This window comes from Phocoena sinus, chromosome 14, assembly GCF_008692025.1.
Source record: "Phocoena sinus isolate mPhoSin1 chromosome 14, mPhoSin1.pri, whole genome shotgun sequence".
NCBI lineage: Eukaryota > Metazoa > Chordata > Mammalia > Artiodactyla > Phocoenidae > Phocoena > Phocoena sinus.
In genome coordinates, this window is record NC_045776.1 from 43,137,890 (window position 1) to 43,157,917 (window position 20,028).

The 20,028-nt window shown below is 36.7% G+C and overlaps 1 protein-coding gene across 5 annotated transcripts in view; it reads left to right on the top strand.

Annotated features, from left to right (window-relative positions):
• TRAPPC8 (trafficking protein particle complex 8) overlaps positions 1–18,610 on the top strand; it is an 89,465-nt gene extending 70,855 nt beyond the window's left edge. For 4 of the 5 annotated variants that reach the window (XM_032602426.1, XM_032602425.1, XM_032602430.1 and 1 more), the window contains exons 23-29: positions 1,584–1,652; positions 1,743–1,801; positions 4,089–4,262; positions 7,675–7,776; positions 10,188–10,333; positions 16,513–16,602; positions 17,565–18,610. In XM_032602426.1, coding sequence (XP_032458317.1) covers positions 1,584–1,652; positions 1,743–1,801; positions 4,089–4,262; positions 7,675–7,776; positions 10,188–10,333; positions 16,513–16,602; positions 17,565–17,799 — 875 coding nt within the window. In that variant the 3' untranslated portion in view covers positions 17,800–18,610. The remainder of the gene's footprint in view (positions 1–1,583; positions 1,653–1,742; positions 1,802–4,088; positions 4,263–7,674; positions 7,777–10,187; positions 10,334–16,512; positions 16,603–17,564) is intronic. The other variant, XM_032602427.1, reaches the window with a different exon arrangement.
• Positions 18,611–20,028: the final 1,418 nt, after the last annotated feature.

Here is a 20,028-nt window from a genome sequence, read left to right on the forward strand (position 1 = left end):
CTTCTTTGTTCGCACAGCTCCTGGGTCTCAGCTTTGGATTTGGCTCCACCTGTGTGTGTACATCGCCTGAGGGCGTCTGTTTGCCAGACAGGATGGGGTTAAAGTAGCAGCTGATTAGGGGACTCTGGCTCACTCAGGCCGGGGGGAGGGAGGGAGGGGTATGGAATGTGGGGCGAGCCTGCAGCGGCAGAGGACAGCGTGACGTTGCAACAGCCTGAGGCGCACCATGTTCTCCTGGAGAAGTTGTCCCTGGATCTTGGGACCCTGGCAGTGGCGAGCTGCACAGGCTCCTAGCCGGGGTGGTATGGATAGTGACCTGTGCTTGCACACAGGCTTCTTGGTGGCTACAGCAGCAGCCTTAGCATTTCATGCCCCTCTCAGGGGTCTGTGCTGATAGCCACAGCTTGTGCCCATCTTTGGAGCTCGTTTAGGTGGTTGATGACTTTCTTATAATTAACTTTTGTAAGCATTAAATTGTGCTTTCATTACTTTACATGACTGTAAGTGAAATTACTGTGTTAATCGATTCTTTCCCATCTTTTTATTCCACATCTTTTCTATTTGTATATATTTTTTCTTTTTTAAAAAATTCAGTTGTAAAATCAGTGCCTGAATACATGGTCACTCAAAATTTCGAGCAGTACAGAAACATATAGACTAGAATTGAAAGTTTCTCTTTGTTTCCTTTACTATTGGAAAGCTGGTTTTTCTGTGTGTAATCAAACTTGTGTGTTGACTGGCTTTTCTGTGTATTTGCGTACCCATATAACTTTAAACAAAAGAATATGCACACTTGTGATACATACTGTAAAATTGTTTTCCAAAATATTTCCATCATTTTATCATCCTGCTAGTAGTATGAAAGTGCTTAGTGCTTGTAGGAGTAGATCGAAGCTGGCAAAATATTTACTGTTTCTGGAAAGAATTGTACAATGTATTTTAAAAGATTTTAAAAAAATGTTTAAACCCTTATCTAGCCTCATAGTAATTCTTATTTTTGGAATTTATACAGAGGAATTAATTCAAAATATAAGAAGATCCATATATTCAGAGCAGTTTATTGTAAGATTATGTTTAATAGAGAAAAATCAAATGGAGCTTTAATGTGAATTAAGCTACAACTCAGATTATTTTGTGGTCATTAAAATATATAAGCTTTTAAAATATGTCACAATAGTGGGGAAATGCATCATAGCAAATATGTGCATATAGTAATATTGGTATAAATCCTCCATATGAAAAAAATATTGATAGGACATGCAGAAGTGATAGAGTGGTGGAATTGTGGGCTCCCTGGCTGCCAAGTTCTAATTTTTCAAATTTTCTGTTTATCTATAATGTCATACATATCTGAATATATATGTGCATATGAACGTGCATTTCAAGAAAATTTAATCTTACCTTTTTAAGGAGCTGAATGAGATTTGCTTTATTGAGAGGAAAGCAAAGATGCTTTTCATTAAACACTATTTATAATTATGAAATATTTTCCAGTGTGACTGAAGAAGTCTGAGTAATGAATTAGGTTTTACCATGTTATAAACTGAGAAAGATACTTGAAATTTTCTCTTTTCTCTTCCTAGATGCCAAACTTGCGAATAGGGAGAAGGGAAAGTTTTGCTTCAAGGCAATACGATGTAAGGAGGAAGAAGGTAAATTCATTTTACTGTCACACTTTCTTAAATGGTTATTTTATATTTCATGCCAATGATATGATTAGTTTGTTCTCTCCTGTTTTTTAGTTGCTACACAGTCCTCAGAAAAATATACCTTTGCAGATATCATCTTTGGAAATGAACAGGTATGCGAATAAGCGCAATAACGTTTGATTTTAAAAGTCACAGTCTGGAGTATCTTGACTATTTTGGTAAAACTATTGCTTTAGTAATCCCCAAATTCTTTGGTGGATGAACATGTCAGCTTTGTTGGGTTTTGCAACTTGTCTTCATGCCCCAAAGCAAACAAAAATGCTATATGGAATATAGCATTTTAATTAGTTATTTAAATTTAACTTTCTTTTAGAGTGTAAGATACTCATGAAATAAGTTTAGTCCTTGGGATTAAAGAAACAGGATTATATGAAGGAAACTGTTTATTTGGGAACGTGGTCACAGTGGAACAAACAGATGATAACCCTCTGGATTTGGGAATATCATATGGTTCTGTGACCCAAATAATAAGCTGTTTTGTAATTTTAAATGTATTATTGACTAGGGCACTGATACTCCCAATAATTATATGTTACAACCACCTTGAGAGTGGTTTTCAAACTTTGAAATAATGTGCATGTAAGTCACCTGGGGATCTTGTTAAAATGCAAATTCTCAGTCAGTGGGACTGGATGAGACCTGGGGCTCTGAATTGCTAAAGCTTTGAGGTGATCTTGAGGTTATCAGTCTGCACCCTCTATTTTTTAAAAATTTATTTTATTTTTGGCTGTGTTGGGTCTTCGTTGCTGCGCACGGGCTTTCTCTAGTTGTGGCGAGTGGGGGCTACTCTTTGTTGTGGTGCGTGGGGCTTCTCGTTGCGGGGAACGGGCTCTAGGTGCGTGGGCTCTAGAGCGCAGGCCCAGTAGTTGTGGCGTGTAGGCTTAGTTGCTCCGCAGCAAGTGGGATCTTCCTGGACCAGGGTTCCGACCCATATCCCCTGCATTGGCAGGTGGATTCTTAACCACTGCGCCACCAGGGAAGCTCTGCACACAATTTTTTATCTAGAGAATTTTCATAAAAATGAAAGCTTTGCTGTCCCACCTCTAAAGCTCTGGCTCATACTTTGGGTAGAGTTTGGGAATACACATTTTCATCCAGCTCTGCAGATAATCTGAAGAGGTGATTTGGGGACCTGCTTTGAAAAATACGGACCAAATTCCCTGTCGTTTTGTGCTGTTACTAGTATTATTTCTTTGTGTTCTTCTCCTTGATAATTCCAAACATACTTAGACTTTTGTATTGTGCTTATCATTTGCCTTCATCTGACCCACTCTTTGTACTATCTTTTGGCCATTTGAGGAAGCAGCTATTTAGAAATATCCCAGAGCACCAAAAGTCCAATAATTCCAGAATGAGTATGACTTTTGGACACTGTGCTTCCTTGCTTCCTGAATGGTTGAATTTTAGCTTTTAGGACTTAAGTTGTTTGTTTTGTTTGTGTCTTTTTAAAAACATTCCCTAGAAACATCATCAGGACCCTTAAATTATATCAAGGTTGTAATTTTTATTATATTTATTGTTAATAATTTTGTGTAGGAGCACTGCAGATGGCATAAACAAAGACATTTTCCCTTTTGATGAATCTGAGTAAATAGAACTCACCAGGCACTACACGTTGATGAGATAACTATGTGGACAATGGTTTACCAGAAAAAGTTCATGTCTAAGGGGGAAAATATATGTATTTATTAATATTTAATAATTAACTTGAAGCTTAACAGCTATATAATATAGTTTATAATGCAAGAAATTGTTAAGTGTAGAGATTTTACTGTGAAACACAGTAGTCATTAATTAAGGGAAATTCTGTAGTTCTGAGTCTGTTTAAAAATCTTTTCTCTTGTTCTCTCCCTTCAAGTATAAAAGCCAGGTTAATGCCAGTGTCTTCATTCGTTCTGTTTCATTGGATATCACTTAGTCTTCCAAGTATTTGAATGGGAAATATTTGTTATTTTTAATAGTTAAAAAAATCATAATTTCCTTTAAACAATTCACTTTTTAAAAAATTGAAGTATAGTTATTTTACGATGTTGTATTGGTTTCAAGTGTACAGTAAAATGATTCAGTTATACATATATATGTTGTTTGTCAGATTCTCAACAATTCACTTTTTATTCATTTTCTTAGAGATACCCATTTACCCTCCCTGGATGCTTAGAAGGTTAAAGCCAGTGCCATGGAAGTGTAGATTTATGAATTTGAGCTTCAAACTTTAAGATTCAGGGTAATTTGTGCCAAATATTTTAGGTATTCAAGTCTTAGGGTGGCCTCCTTGTATTCAACCAAGCCTTTTGGGTATATGTAAGTTGTAGAAATTTAAATTTTGGCAGGGTATATCTAATTGAAAACACATACAGACAAACGATTTTCTTTTAACAGATAGTAAGTTCAGCAAGCCCATGTGCAGACTTCTTTTATCGAAGTTTATCCTCTGAATTGAAGAAACCACAAGCCCAGTCTTCTCTGCATACAGAAAAACAGTCAATAGAGGACACTATGAGATTAATTCAGAAGTGCAATGAGGTGGATTTGAATATTGTTGTATTGTGGAAGGTATGTGTTGTTAAATTATTTCAGCAAGCCTCACTTATACTTGATTCTTAAGCTGAAGAGTAAATGTAAGCTGCTCTTTATATTTTCTCTGCTTAAATTTTCCAATTTGAATATTGAAGTAGTTTTATAAGTTTTTCAACAGTTCCAAAATAACTTTTTTTTTGCCTAAAGGGAAGAATTCATTCAAATTAGATGACTTTATTCTGTGTTACTTATTACTTGTAAGAGGTACTGAGAATGTTGTAGACATGATAAGCTCCATGAAAGCAAAAATGCTGTTATTAAACTCTTTATTGTGAGCATTTTCAAACTCTGAAAAAGGAAAAATAGCACTATGAATCTCTAAGTACCCATTACTTAGGCTCCAACAGCCACTAATTTGCTGCTGTTCATTTTCACCTATTCCTTTGTTTTATTTTTACCTTCCTTTATTTTTTAGCTGCAGTATATATTTTTAATGACATATTTCATCTGCTTTTATGTGTACTTCTAGCAGATGAGGACTTTCTTGTTTAATATAACCCCACCATATTACTGTCTCACCCAAATTAACAGTAATTCTTTACAATTATCTAATTGTTGGTCTCTGTTGAAATTTTTCAGATTATTTGAAAATATTTTAATTAAAAAAAATCAGACTCAACTAAGATTTGCACATACACATGGCAGACCAGAATGAGGTTGTTTAGGCATTGGTCTTCCCTAAAGTTAACTGTAATGCAGAAGAGGTTTATTTTTCACAGTACACCCTTTTGTATCTTAAGTATGTATCTTTTTTTTTTTCCACTGTAGAAATGATTCTACAGTGAAATTTAGGATCTTGCCCAGGGATATTCACCTGAACTATGTGAGGAGGTTTGATTTTGTACTGTGATATAAGGCCTAACATGGAGACATGCTCATAGTAGATGATTAGAACATGTTATTTTAAGTTGATTCAGATGTTCTAAAGTGTTCTTTTTACTAAACTGCACACTTTTAAGTAAACTTTCTTGAAACCAAGCTGGCTTTACATGAATTCCAATAAAACTGCTTAAGCAAATTGATACTTTTGTTGACTATAGAAGGTGAAGGTGTTTAATGTTAAAAAGATAAGTTACACGTTATTAGTTTGAAATCAAATGTTCTTGGAGCTTAGAATCAAGAGAATCCTGGGCTTCCCTGGTGGCGCAGTGGTTGAGAGTCCGCCTGCTGATGCAGGGGACACGGGTTCGTGCTCTGGTCCAGGAGGATCCCACATGCCGTGGAGCAGCTGGGCCCGTGAGCCATGGCCGCTGAGCCTGCGCATCCGGAGCCTGTGCTCTGCAACGGGAGCCACAGCAGTGAGAGGCCCGCGTACTGCAAAAAAAAAAAAAGAGAATCCTGTTTTCAGGCTCAGTAGCATTGCCCCTTAATGTAAACCACCCATCCATTAAATGTATGGTAGACCTTTAGCATTTGTAGCTGTCACTCCACAGATTCCTGCCATGTAACAATTTGTAATATTCGTGAGACAAGATTTTGAGTTATGTGTGCTGTATTCTGTACTCATCGTTGAGCCCGCAGTAACCTTGGTGGGGGCGGGGCGGCCAGGGTTATCTTTCAAAAAATCACCCTGAATAAAAGCCAATTACTAGTATTGCTGATTATCATTGAAGAAGAAGAAAACTACCCAAGATTATGATACTCCTTAGTTAGAAAATGGAAGTTTGAATAGATTACAGGATGGGATATTAAATTTGGTAGGGGCTAGTAGCTATGATAAGTTTATTATTCAACTCATTTGAGGAAGTGACTAGTAGATTTTCTTTAGTGAAGACTCTAGATAGTGCACAAAGGACCACCTTGAACGGAAGAAAACTTGACAAGTCATTTAAGTTGTGGAGTTGATGCATAGGGAACATAGTACTCTAAAAAATTATGATTCAGGAGAAAACTAAGACCTTGGACAACATTTTTGTAAAAAAATTTAGTTGGTAAGGAGGTATAGTATAACTTATAACCAATCTTAACCAAAAATAAAGGTTTGTTTTGAAAAACTAAGACTTTGTGCAGGAAAGAGAATGCATTATAGGGTTATGCATGGCTATGGGTGACTTTTGTTTGGCCCCTGAGACCATTGGAAAAGATGTGCGACCTGTCTCAGGATGTTATCTATCAGTTGTCATCCTCTCTTGATTAAAGGTCACCCCATCAAGTATTTAACTCCTCCTGCATTTCTGGGTTGTGCATGGATGGGTGCTGAGCAGGTCCTGGGCCTGCCTCTGCCTTAGTGCAGCAGTTCTCCAAGTATGATCCATGGATGGCAAATTGTCACTCATGATAAGTATAGAAATTGAAAATAAACATTTAGGAATGTTTATAGCGTTCTGACTGAGTAATTTTGAATCTGTTGAATCTAATAGTAAAAGAAATTGGGCTTATCAAAAAAAATTAAGCATCTGTATTTGCATAGTGTGACAGTACCAGTATATCAGAGCCATGTACAGATTTTATTTTCTCCAACACAGAAGAAGTTCAAGAAGAAAAGTTACGTGCTGGAGTAAGTGTTTTAATTTAGATGAGATCAGTTCATTGTATAGGAAGAAAAAAAATTTTTTTTTTCTCTTTTAAGCATAGGTATCAATACTTAAATTTAAGATCTCCAAGGATATGGCATTTCCACTTCTAGGATTTATGATTGTACTCACTGATTTTGCTGCATTATATGATAAACCCTGGTGCATTTCAGAAGCAAGACGATAAGAAAAAGCCTTGGGAATTCCCTGGTGGCTCAGTGGTTGAAAATCCGCCTGCCAATGCAGGGGACATGGGTTTGAGCCCTGGTCTGGGAAGATCCCACATGCCGTGGAGCAACTAAGCCCACGCGCCACAACTACTGAAGCCTGTGAGCCACAACTATTGAAGCCTGTGCACCTAGAGCCTGTGCTCCGCAGCAAGAGAAGCCACTGCAATAAGAAGCCCATGCACCGCAACGAAGAGTAGGCCCCACTTGCCACAACTAGAGAAAGCCTGCACATAGCAATGAAGACCCAACGCAGCCAAAAATAAATAAATATATTTTTAAAAAAGAAAAAAAAGAAAAAGCCTTTTGCCTGTATATTGGCAGTCCAGTAAAGAAAATAACTTGTGTTATGGTATGGCACTGTTCTTTTGGACTAGTTTCTTAAGCGCTCCAGAGAAAATTGGAAAAGATTTCAAGAAGTGTCTCTCACGTATCCAGGCCAACTGTTTTATATTGAGGCAGAGCAGATTTTGACAGATACTTAATTGATTGAATGAATGAACAAAAGTAGAAATGTTGAAACAGCCATGAGTGTTGGTAATTGATAGATATTAGCCATAATACCTCTGCTTTCCATCAGATATTGCATTGGTTACTTTTGAGGTTACTGCCAAGCAGGCTAACATTTTTGTGCTTTGTACTTCTTAGGCATACGTAGTGGAAGACAGTAAGCAGCTTATTTTGGAAGGTCAGCACCATGTTGTTCTTCGCACTATAGGAAAAGAAGCTTTTTCATATCCTCAGAAACAGGTAATGACAGAGTTTGCTTTGGGGCCTTCCTGTGAACTTGTGGGGTTTTTTGTTTGGTTGCTTTTTGTGTTTTTGAAGGTATCTGGTTTGTGCAAGCTTTTATATTAGAATTTGAGTTGGGGCTTGGTGGCAGAAAGCTGATTAAAATTAGAAGTGAACATAAATTGATTTTAAAATTCACTAGCACTTCATAAGAGTATTGAGATGCATTTGTGATCTTGGGGTTTCCTAAGATATATTCTTTATTGAATCTAGAACTCACAGTTGGCTTGAGAGGAAGGGAACCATATTCTCTATATTATCTTGTTTGTTGTTTAACAGGCCCATACCATTGCAGAACTCTATGGGGCCTCTCATACAGTGTAAAGGATGGCCTCTGGAGTTGTGCAGAAGCTGGTAATACTGTTTATTTTCTTACTTTTCCTAAAATACTGTTTAATCTTACCAAAAGTTCTCATAGTATGTGTAAATATTTAAACCCAAATCTGTTTCTTACTTTAAGAAAATTGTTTTTCTCAAACTGATTTGATTAGTTAAAAAAGTCCCAAGTTTTAATTGCAAATTGTCATATTTTGATAATTTCGAACATCTCAAGGCAAGATTTTTCACTTAGAAAATGAAACAAAGTGATTTCTATAAAATTCACTCAAGTTATAGTCCCATTTTACTAAAATACTGTGTAGGGCATATCCTTTTTTTCCTCTGTATTTCACCTTTGAAATACTTTATATTCTCTTTATATGATTAACTGAGTTGGGAGATGCAGCATGTTCATCATACTAAGAATAATATATTTGGAGCCCAGAGACTTTCAGATTGATGGCCTAGTGCAAGTTACTCGCATAATTTGATAAACTTTTAGCTTACATATAAAACAGGGGTAATAGCACTTTATACCTTGCCTCTCTTGTGATGGGACTGTCTGTCATAAGGTTGAATCAAACCCTTATTATAAAACTACTGTACAAATTGTCCAGCACTCATTGCAAAAATACCTGTTGTTGCTTTTAAGCTAGAAGATAGGGAAGCTCTTCTAAATATTCCCTCAGTAAATTAGCTTCAGGTTTTTGGTATCCTTTTCTGGCCGTTGTTCATGTGTGTTCCTCCTGGTAAGTAGTATGTAGAGATTCATTTAGTATAATTTAGAAGTCTCAAATAACAGCTTATTTTTCTTAGATGATTAGATTATAATAATAGTACATTTTTTAGACTTTTTATTAAAGTGTAACGTAAATGCAGAATAGTGACTAGGTCATTGACTCTTCACAAATTGAAGAACACTTCAGTATAAGGAGGACCCAGATCAAGAAAGAGAACATGACCTGCATCCAGAAGTTTTGCTCCTGCTCGCTTCCAGGCACAAGTCTTCCCTCCTCCAGAGTAAACCTCTAGTCACTTTTCTCTCACTCATAAGTCAAAAGCAGTTTTAATTCTTGCTTTTGCAGCTGTATAAATCAAGGGTCAGCAAACTTTTTCTGAGGAAAGCCAGATGGTAAATATTTTAGACTTTGCTGGCTCAGAGTCTTTGTCAGAATTACTCATCTGTGTTGTTTGGAGTCCAAAAGCAACCATAACCAGTGTGTAAACAAATAGATATGGCTCTGTTTCCATAAAACTTTCTTTACATAAAGAGGAGGCAGGCTGAATTTGGCCCATGGGCTGTAGTTTGCCAGTCCTTGGTGTAGATCAGAATCCAGCTAGGCTAGCAGGAAATTAAAAAATCAAAATTTTCTGGACGGTGAAGGAAAATGGAGAAAAAAATGACCAAGAAAGAAATAATAATACTAGAGAAGTGGGACATGATTCTCTATTTTCGTTTAGACGATAATATTTATTGAAATGTTTACAGTGTGCCTCACACTAGCTATGTTGAGACTTTTACATGTATGTTAACCTTCAGTTAATACAGTTGAGGCACTATAATCTGTAAAAACTCAGGAAGCTATTTTCAAAAATGACTCTTTAAGGCAATTTTAGTTTTTCAACTATTAAAACAGATGCTATACAATTGAATATCTATAGCCTAAGTACTAAGCAATTTTATTAGATGAGAACCACAGCAACTTTTGAAATTATTATTATTGTAAACCCCTTTTTTACATATGAGGAAATTGTCTTAAAGTATTAAATAACTTATCCAGGATCACAGAGCTAATATGTGAGGTTGCTGGATTCCAAGTCTAACCCCAGCACATAATAAATAGAGAATGAATAAATGATTACAGATCCTAGTTTTTTTATCCTAGGTTGTATGTATTGCATATGATTTCAACTGTTAGTTTTTACAGCAGAAAAAGTATTGTTCATGCTTTACTTTATCTCTATTGGTTTTAACTTCTTTAGTTTGTGTGTGCTATACTTTATTTTAACAAGGCAGTGTTTTTATTGTCATATATTTTTTCTTTTCTCAGGAGCCACCAGAAATGGAACTATTAAAATTTTTCAGACCAGAAAACACTATAGTTTCCTCAAGACCATCAGTAGAGCAGCTTTCTAATCTCATTAGAACGAGTCTTCACTATCCAGAATCATTTAGTCATCCTTTTCATCAAAAAAGGTTTGAGATGTATTTTTGTTAACATTTTTCTACAATATACACACCTGTGTGTGCATGCACACACAGACATACACACATTTATTAATAGCATTAACCCAGATACTGAAGAAACAATTTAGAATACTATTGAGTCTGTAGAAATTGCCCTTAAGTAATTTACCCTTTACTATGATTACTGTATGTTGCTGCTGTAATTAAAAGATGGGTATTTCCTCAGCCAGTTAGTTGTCAAAAGTTTTCTTTTGGGGCTTCCCTGGTGGCGCAGTGGTTGAGAGTCCGCCTGCCGATACAGGGGACACAGGTTCGTGCCCTGGTCCGGGAAGATCCCACATGCCGTGGAGCGGCTGGGCCCGTGAGCCATGGCCGCTGAGCCTGTGCGTCTGGAGCCTGTGCTCCGCAACAGGAGAGGCCACAACAGTGAGAGGCCTGCATACCGCCAAAAACAGTTTTCTTTTGATGAGCAGGTTTATCATTAAGTCAAGAAGAAGGAAAAAATACCGTCATTTTGTTTTTGTTTTAAGTACAGAAATTAAATCTAAGACATGACTATAGTATAGACTCATCAAACAGTTTAAATTTAGACAGCATCATTTACTTAAGATTTATTAAGTGTTAAACTTCTGGGGGACTGATGTATTTATAACTTTGGTAAATAGCCTGATTATATAAACTTAAGGTTCTAAAATAAAAAGTCCTAAGTCAGATGACACTTCAAAAAGTGGCTGGTTTACAGATACAAAAGAAGATGGAGAGAAGTCTGTTAGAGCTAGTCTGTGAATTATAACTGAAGGTATAAATTTTGGTGAAGTCACCTTGGATAGAGGTAGGGATGGGGTGGGATAGAACAAAAGAGAATGGTGACCTATAGAGCAGTGGTGTTTGAGAGATGAGCTAAGGAAAAAGTCCACGAAGAAGACTGATTGGGAAGTAGCAATCAAACAATTAGGAAGAAAAGACCAATGAGGAGAAAGTGGCATCACAGTGGCGGAGTGAGAACAGTTCAAGGAGGGAGAGCGGTTAACAGTTTTAAATGCTGCAGACAAGTCGTTCATTGGCTCTGACAGTAAAGAAATTGCTCATGCTTTTGAGAATGTTATTATATAGTGGGGGTGGTAGCATGATATAGTAGGTTGAGGAGAAATGGGAGGAAGTAAGTAAAGATACTCATGTAGACCACCCTTTCAAGAAGCTGGGCTATGAACAGGGATCAGGGAATAGCCATGCAATATTATTGTTTTACTAGGTAAGATATGGATGTATTTATGGTCTTGAAGGAAATGATGGGATACAGGAAGGGCAACAGAATCCTTAATAGATGGAAAGATACACCAAAGAGTGGCAGGATTAGCTTTGGACTGAAGAACGGACCTCCTTACTATGGAAACGGGGAAAGATGAAAGTAGGGAGAAATTTTAACAAGTTACACATTATTGGAATGCCTCCACTTTTCAGGAGTTTATAGAAGCACGGTTAAGTACTCAAAGTAATCTAGGAAATAAGAGAATAAAGGGTAGAGAATTTTTAAAAGTGAAATTTGAGAACAGCTACTGAGAGGAATGAGGAGCTGGCCAAGGACACACAGAAGGAGTGCTGGGCAAAATTAAGATGTTGACTTAGCATCGGAAATATTTAAAAAGTAGCTTAAATGGTGCTAACCATTTTTAAACCCTTTTATCGTGAGATATAACACACAGAAAAGTGCTCAAAAATGAAAACTTGTGGCCATAGTGATTATTTTTCACAAAACTGATACCCAAATAATCACATCTAGGGAAGAAATTAGAATATTGCTAGCAACCTCAGAAGCCCCCTGTGTACTCCCTTCCAGTCACTCCCCCGTCCATCCCCAGTATTAACAGTCATTTCTTTGCTCCTCTTTATAATTTTCCAACCAAGTGTTACATATCTATATTTTGATTGTCATGGTTTTTTAAAAAATATATAATTAATTTATTTATTTATTGGCTGCGTTGGGTCTTCGTTGCTCTGCGTGGGCTTTCTCTAGTTGCGGCGAGCAAGGGCTACTCTCCATTGCGGTGCACGGGCTTCTCATTGTGGTGGCTTCTCTTGTTGTGGAGCATGGGCTCTAGGCCTGTGGGCTTCAGTAGTTGTGGGTCGCGGGCTCTAGAGTGCAGGCTTGGTAGTTGTGGCACATGGGCTTAGTTGCTCCGTGGCATGTGGGATCTTCCTGGACCAGGGCTCGAACCCGTGTCGCCCGCATTGGCAGGTGGATTCTCAACCACTGCACCACCAGGGAAGTCCTGTGGGTTTTTTTGAACTTTATTTATGAATGGAATTATACAGAGTATATTCTTGTTACGTCCAGTTTCTTTCACTTAATATTATGTTATTCATCAGCCTTTGACGAAGCTGTGGAATTTTCATTGCCAAATGAATATGTTTGAACATATTAGAATTAGTTTATCTACTCTATTGTTGATGAACTTTTGGATTATTTTCATATTTCAACTTTCTGCTCTTGAATATTCTTGTATATATCTCCTGGTGCATGTGTGTTTGCTCCCCTCTTTTTTTTCCACATTTATCTAGGAATTTTTTCAAAGTAGTTTTACTAATTCGTATATTGCACTAGTAGTGTTTGGGAGTTCCCTCTGCTCATAACCTTCAGCAACACTTTCTGTTGTCACACTTTTAAAGATTTTAGCCATTTAAGTTATTTTTAAATACTTTTGGTCTTAAATCTTTGTCTAGGTCTTAATTGCTCAGTAGTCATTCTGTATGCCTTTGACTGACAGAGGCACACTGGGGTCACCTGGGGAAATTTAAGAAATACAGATGCTTTGGTCCTACTCCCAGAGATTCTGATTGGCTGAAGGTTGGGGGCTGGACATCTAGATTACCTAAAGTTCTCCAGGTGATTCTAATGTACAGCCAAAGCTGAGAAAAAATTTCTTGTTTTATCCCTAGTGAACCTGTCTTCCCACTCTTCCATAGACAGTTTTGATTCCATAATGTTTCATTTTAACCCACCGTTCTACTTTGTCCCTGTTTATCAAACCTGTCCTGCTTCACATACTTCCTGAATATCTTAGATGCCATGGTGCTGCTTAGTGGTTGAAACCCTGGCTATGCCTTAGAGGCTGGGATATGTAGGACTTCTCCATGTGCTTCTATTATGGTAAAAAGCATCATAGACTCTAGGCAGTTCAGGGAAGTATGTGAAACAGGACAGTTTTGATTAAACTAAAAGGAGAGCAGTGGGCTAAAATAAAGCATCATAGAATTAAAACTGTGCATGGAAGTATGTGAGAACAAGGCAGATTTGAGAAGGACAAGATATGGCAGTTTCTTCCAACTTTGGCTCCACATTAGAATCACCTGAAAAATTTTTGAAAATCCTGATACTTAGGCCAGTTAAATCACAATCTCTGGGAGTAGGACCTATGTGTCTATATATTTTAAATAAATCCTCAGATGATACCAGAGTGAATCTGTATCCGTTTCTATTGCTAAATAATGCTTCGTAAGAACGCACTCCAGAATTCAGTAGTTTACAAGGCATTTATTCCCGCGCTCATGGGTCTGCAGGCCAATGACAATTTGGCTGAAGCTCTGCTTCAGGCTGTGGGTTGGTTGGGTTCATGTTTGTGCCATATACATTTGGGGTCAGTCCAAATGGGCAGCAGCTAGCTGGGTTATGTTCTTCTCATGGCATATCTCTGGAGTACAAAAAATGAGCCACATTGCAGTAGCACGTTTAAGCCTTCTGTTTGCATCAGAGTCATTAATATTCCATTGCCAAATAGCCTTTCCTTCACAATCAACAAGGATGATCCACCGTTGCACAGTGGGAGGTGAAGGGAATGAATAACTGCTAAACAATAATTACCATTATCACAGTAACCAGGATTGCGAATCAGTGAAGTCGAGGGTCAAGTGATTGGGCATCCTTGTGAAACTAAAGATCAGAAGTGTAATTGAGTGAGAGAGCTGGAGATAGTGGTCAGAGAGTGGAGAATCTCAGTAGTATTTCAGAGGCAGTTATTTTAGGTGACTAAAACAAATTCACAGTATGGTCATGGAAGTTAGATGGCTGAGTTTTGAATAGTATTGGTGGTCATGGAGGTGACAGATCAAGGGTTTGAGAAGGAGTTGAGTGAGTTGTCTACCTTGACAGTGAAGTTCTCCAAAAAGATGACAAAATTCAGGATTGAAAAGAAGAAAGCAAACTCATCCAGAAGCTTTTAATAAATGAAGCCAATAAGATGATATGGAAGAAAAATCTTGAGCAATGTTTCCTTTCTAGATGGTAGGCCTCTGCTTGACAGATATACTAGATGAATTTCAGGTGGGGGGAAGAGGGTGAAGCAGATATTTCAAAAGGCTCATCCCCTCCCCCTCCCCCTCCCCCAAAGAATCTCTGCTATACTGAGTTACTGTCACTGGTATTAGTTTGTCAGTATGGGGACAGAAAAAAAGAATAAAAACCTTGGAGTAGTTTATGACCAAAAAAATGAGGTGTTTTTATAGGAGAGGTAGGAGGAAGAACTCAAGAAGTGGTATTAACTATATTAATGAGACATTCTGGCTAGAGATATGGAAGATGTTGGAAGAAGAACAGCATGTGTTATTGAGAGGACTGCAGAGGAAGCTGTGTACTCAGCCAAATTTCAGTTAAAGTAAGATGTAGACATATAAAGAGAGGAGACTGAGGATCTAGAGGAGTGTTGTTCATGTGGTACAGAAATGTGGGAGGGGTGGGACAGGGAAGAGGTTTGGTCATAGCAGTGGAACACAGGGCAGCAGATGAATGAGAATATGAGAAACAGCAGGTGACCAGAGATAACAAAGATATGAATCAAATAAATTGACAGGAATTTGTGAAGAATAGTAGAAAATTGGGAATGGGGGCTAGTGAGGCAGTAGCCCCCATTCCCACTTATTAACACTTAGTATGATGCCTAAGGTTTGCTGGGGAGATGGGGGTGCTATTCACTGAAGCAGTGAATGGAGGAAGTAGAGGAGTGAAGGTAATGATTTTGGGGCTAAGAAACATCCAGATGTTCTGATTTCTTCTTTTACTAGAAGCATTTAGATAAAGCATGGAGAATTTGAGGCCCAAATGGTAACAGAATAGCAAAGTTTCTGAGGTTTTGCTTTGGGTTACAAATTATGCAATTGGAATTTAACTTAATGGGGTGCTCTAGACTGGAAACCTATTCGGTAGTCTTTGCTGTCCTCTTTTCCTTGTTAGAAGTTTGTGGAGGAGGTAAGGGCATAGCACCGGTACAATCTAAGAATAAGTCTTTGAAATTATTTTAGTTTTTGTTTAGGGAAATCTGTTATTTGCAGTATGGATCAGAAAGTAAGAGGATATAAAATTTCTGAAAGCATAAAATATATTATCTGAGCAGAATTTTAAAGTTAATTTTGTGGGAGCTTATAGGATTACTTTTTTCTTTTTTACTATCCCTTTGTTCTTTGTGTTAATAAACTATTTTCAATAATAGTATGTAACCATTTGTGCATAGATATGTTCATTTATTATGTTCTTGATTTTAAATCTGCACCAGTCTGTTCATTAGGTCCTCTTCTATCACTCCATGTCCTTTCTCCTATGCTTTAGTGATTTACTAATTATAAAGTGAGATCAGAAATTAGGTTAACTGAGCAAATGTGTCTACTTGAAAGGGCTCTCCTTATAACTTGCTGTACAGAAATAATTATCATATTCTCCCAAACTTGATGGCTTTTATGCAAATTTGATAGAAGAGCAAATGTCAGTTCTCAAAATTAAGTAATTTTCACGAAGCATAGAGAACAGGATTAGTTGTTGGCATTTTCATGATTTTTTATCTCCATTGATCTTTCTTAGTTGCAATTATTCTGTTTTGCATTTTGGGAAATAACCACCTAGAAACATTTTGGTTATTTTTTAAGATTAGCTTCAATAAATATAAATAAAATGGTTTTGTAGATGTATATATTCTGGTATCTAGTATTCAGGCATTGTATTAATATGTTTTACTTCTTGTTTATGCAAATAATTTGGCTTGAGTGATTTTAGAATTCAGTTTTTTTCCTTACTTGAATCTAATTGTTTTTGAGGAGCTTATGCTATTAGGTACTCTTAAGTTTTATTTTCAAGAAAGTGGGGTTTTTTTGGTTGTTGTTTTTTAATATCCCGCTAACCTTTTTTATTTATTTTTTTTCCACAGCCTTTGTTTAGTACCAGTGACTCTTTTACTTTCCAATTGTTCAAAGGCCGACGTCGATGTAATAGTTGATCTTAGGCATAAAACAACAAGGTAAAGATTTATTCAGGGCAAGTTTATTTTGCAGTTAAAGATTGATTTGAAAGCAATTTAATATTTTGAAATTATGCAAATAATTACCTAACATAGAGAAAGTTTACTCAGGCATGCCTTTATTTTTTTGTTTGGTATTAAGAAGTGTTAGAGAAGACTTAACGAAGATTGTCTTAGAATTTCAATATTGGCAAATGGAAAGCAATTTCCAAAAGCAGCAAATTATTTTGACCAGAGACAACAATTTTTATAAAAGTTTGTTGGTGATAAAGAACTCTAAAATTGAAAATCAGCAAGTTCAGGATAGAAGTTTTTTTTGTCTTGTTTTCTGATTTATAAAATAATGCTTAACAACAACGACAACAAAAATGCTGGTCCATACTGGCACTCCAAGATCTAGATGCTTTTCAGAATTCAGAAATTTTGGGGTTTTTAGAAAAGCAGTGTGAAGCGTATGCTGATTATTATTGTATAACACTCCAAACAGGATCTGGGTTAGCTGTGTGAAATCCAAACATTTTGTGTATGATTATGTGTATCATAAATTAATTTGCTAATGCCTTATTGGTAGACCCTTGGTTGCTTTCCATTTTTCAGTATTATAAACAATTTCAGTATTATAAGCATTCTTATATGCACATTTATTTTTATGTATGGATAACCAAGTGGTTAAAAGCTCAGGTTTGAAATCAGGTTCCATTATTTACTAGCTGCTGTTGCGAGTGTTAAGTGAGATAATTCATTCTTAGCATTGTGCCTGGAACATAGTAAGTGTTAATAAATTTTAGCTATTATAGAAATTGTAATGTTAGCTATTGCCATTATTGTTATTAATACAGTTGGTGTCATAAAATAATTTCTAGAAATAGAATTGCTAGATGAAAGGGATGTGTTATTGGGACTTTGGGAAAAAATTTATGAAGAAAAAAATTCTCCAACTTACTACTTGCCTCCTCCCTTAGCCCAGAAGCATTGGAAATCCATGGATCATTTACATGGCTTGGACAAACACAATATAAACTTCATCTTAAAAGCCAGGAGCTTCACAGTTTGCAGCTGAAAGCATGCTTTGTCCATACAGGTGTTTATAACCTTGGAACTCCTAGGGTATTTGCCAAGTTATCGGACCAAGTTACAGTGTTTGAAACAAGTCAGCAGAGCTCCATGCCTGCCCTGATCATCATCAATAACATGTGATAACTTACAAATTTGTACTGAAATCCACAGGAATCAGTTTTATTTTACTGAATGGTTTTTACAGCAGTATTTGAAATACCTAACTTGTTTGGGAGGTTGGTATTAGATCACTGTAAAATACTTTTGATTTGTCAATTTGTTGATGATGCAAAGCACGTTGGACTGAGAGTACTTAAATTCTTTTTTTGTATTTCTTTAATCCCTGGTAATAATTTACATGCTCATAATACAGAATTTCAGCATATCCATGCACCTTATTAAGCCCCACTTAAAACCAGTGTCTAAGTCTGCTGTTACAACTTATCAATGGTATATGAACATTAGGAGATGATTTTGAGGAAGAAAAGGCCTTGTTGGCAATATTCCTGTTAAGCCATTAGTCTATAAATTCCAGCTTTACTGTGAAGTTCTATAGCGTGTTAAATACAGACTTTGCTGTCTTGCTTCACACAGTTCTCTAAAATCAGTTTTGAACGTTGGTTATAGGGTCTTCATACTTCAGTATCTGGTTGTTCCTATGGCTTATACATAACTTTGTAAAAAGAAGAACTTTTTTTTCTGATGCTTTGATTATAGTTTTGGAAAGAGTTTGACTCCCCCCCCCATTCATCTCAGCATACAGTGCACTATTTCACAATATGAGATTTTTGTCATTTAAATTATCATATTCTTTATTATGTAACTTTAACAATTGAGATGATCTGTTTAAAATATAAATCTACTCAAGTTAATTAAAAATAAGCTTTTCAAAAATGTATTATATTTATAACAAATGTACTGTAAATAGAATAAAGACATGCTATTCACTGTATAGATTTATTAGATGCCTTTTTAAAAAAATTCTGAGAACTTAACATATTATTGAAAATGAATGTCAGCCAAGACTTCCCTGGTGGTCCAGTGGCTGGGGCTCCGTGCACCCAGCACAGGAGGCCTGGGTTCGATTCCAGGTCAGAAGCTGAATCTCACGTGCGACAACTAGGAGTTCACCTGCCGCAACTAAAGTTCCTGCATGCTGCAACTAGAAGGTCCCGCGTGCCGCAGCTGGGGATCCCACACCCTGCAGCTAAGGATCCCGCACGTCACAACTAGGACCCAGTGCAGTCGAATAAATAGATGGGTAGGTGGATATTTAAAAAAAAAAAGAATGCCAACCATATTATTATAGCAGGTGCCAGATCAATTTCCTGAGAAAGCGTTATCTTTGTTTCTAAAAGTGAATGACAATCTTTGTTCCTATAGTCCTTGGTGGCCGTGTTATACATGAACAAATGAATTTTGTCTTTAAATGTTTCATGTCTGATACCCAGTTACAATTTTGGATAACCTTTTTATATCCTGGGAGAAAGGAAGATCTATGCTTATTGACCCTACTGTAAATAACCACATTGCAGACTCTTATGCTGGTTATGGCAGACTAGGTAATTTAGCCCTCCTGCTGGAGAAAAGTAAAAAGTCAGAACACAATAGAAGAAAATGTTTTACTAAAAACAAAGTGTTATCAATATAGTCTGTTATTAGAGGACCAAAATCCAGTAGAAGAAAGTCTAGAGAGATGATATTTGGGCCTACTTTGCCTTAGGTTTGCCCACTTAGGAAGAAGCAGCTGAGAGGCAGAGCGGATGTTTGACTTATTTTGAGACAAGAAGTATAGGTTAGGAGAAATAATTGAAACTGAAGCAAAGAGAAGAAAAGGATGGAAAATAGGCCAAAAAAAGGTAAGAAACCTGGATTCAGTGAGAAAGTCTTACGTATTTATTTGGAGTCCTAGAAAGGGGGAGAGGATAGGGCAGAAGCAGTATAGAATCTGAGAATTTTCTAAGATGGACAACAAGTTACAGATTCAAGTAGTTCAGTAAATTCCAAACAACATAAATGTAAAGGAACCTATATACAGATGCATCATAGTGGAACTGCTAGAAATCAAAGACAAAGGGAGAAACAGTCTTGAGTACAGAAGGCAAAACTTACTTGAGTGGTAGCAGTAATTCAACTGATGGCAGACTTCTCAACAAAAATAATGGAAGCCAGAAGATAGTTTCTTTCAACCCTTTGAAGATACCCTATTAACTGCTAAGCCCAAATTCTAAATGGCAAGGATACCTTTCAGAATGAAAGTGAAACAAAGACATTTTCAGACAAAACCAGAGAGTTTACTTCAGGTGACTCTAGGATAATCTGCCTAAATCTAAATCTTTCCACTCATTCTGCAAATAAGTATACAGATCA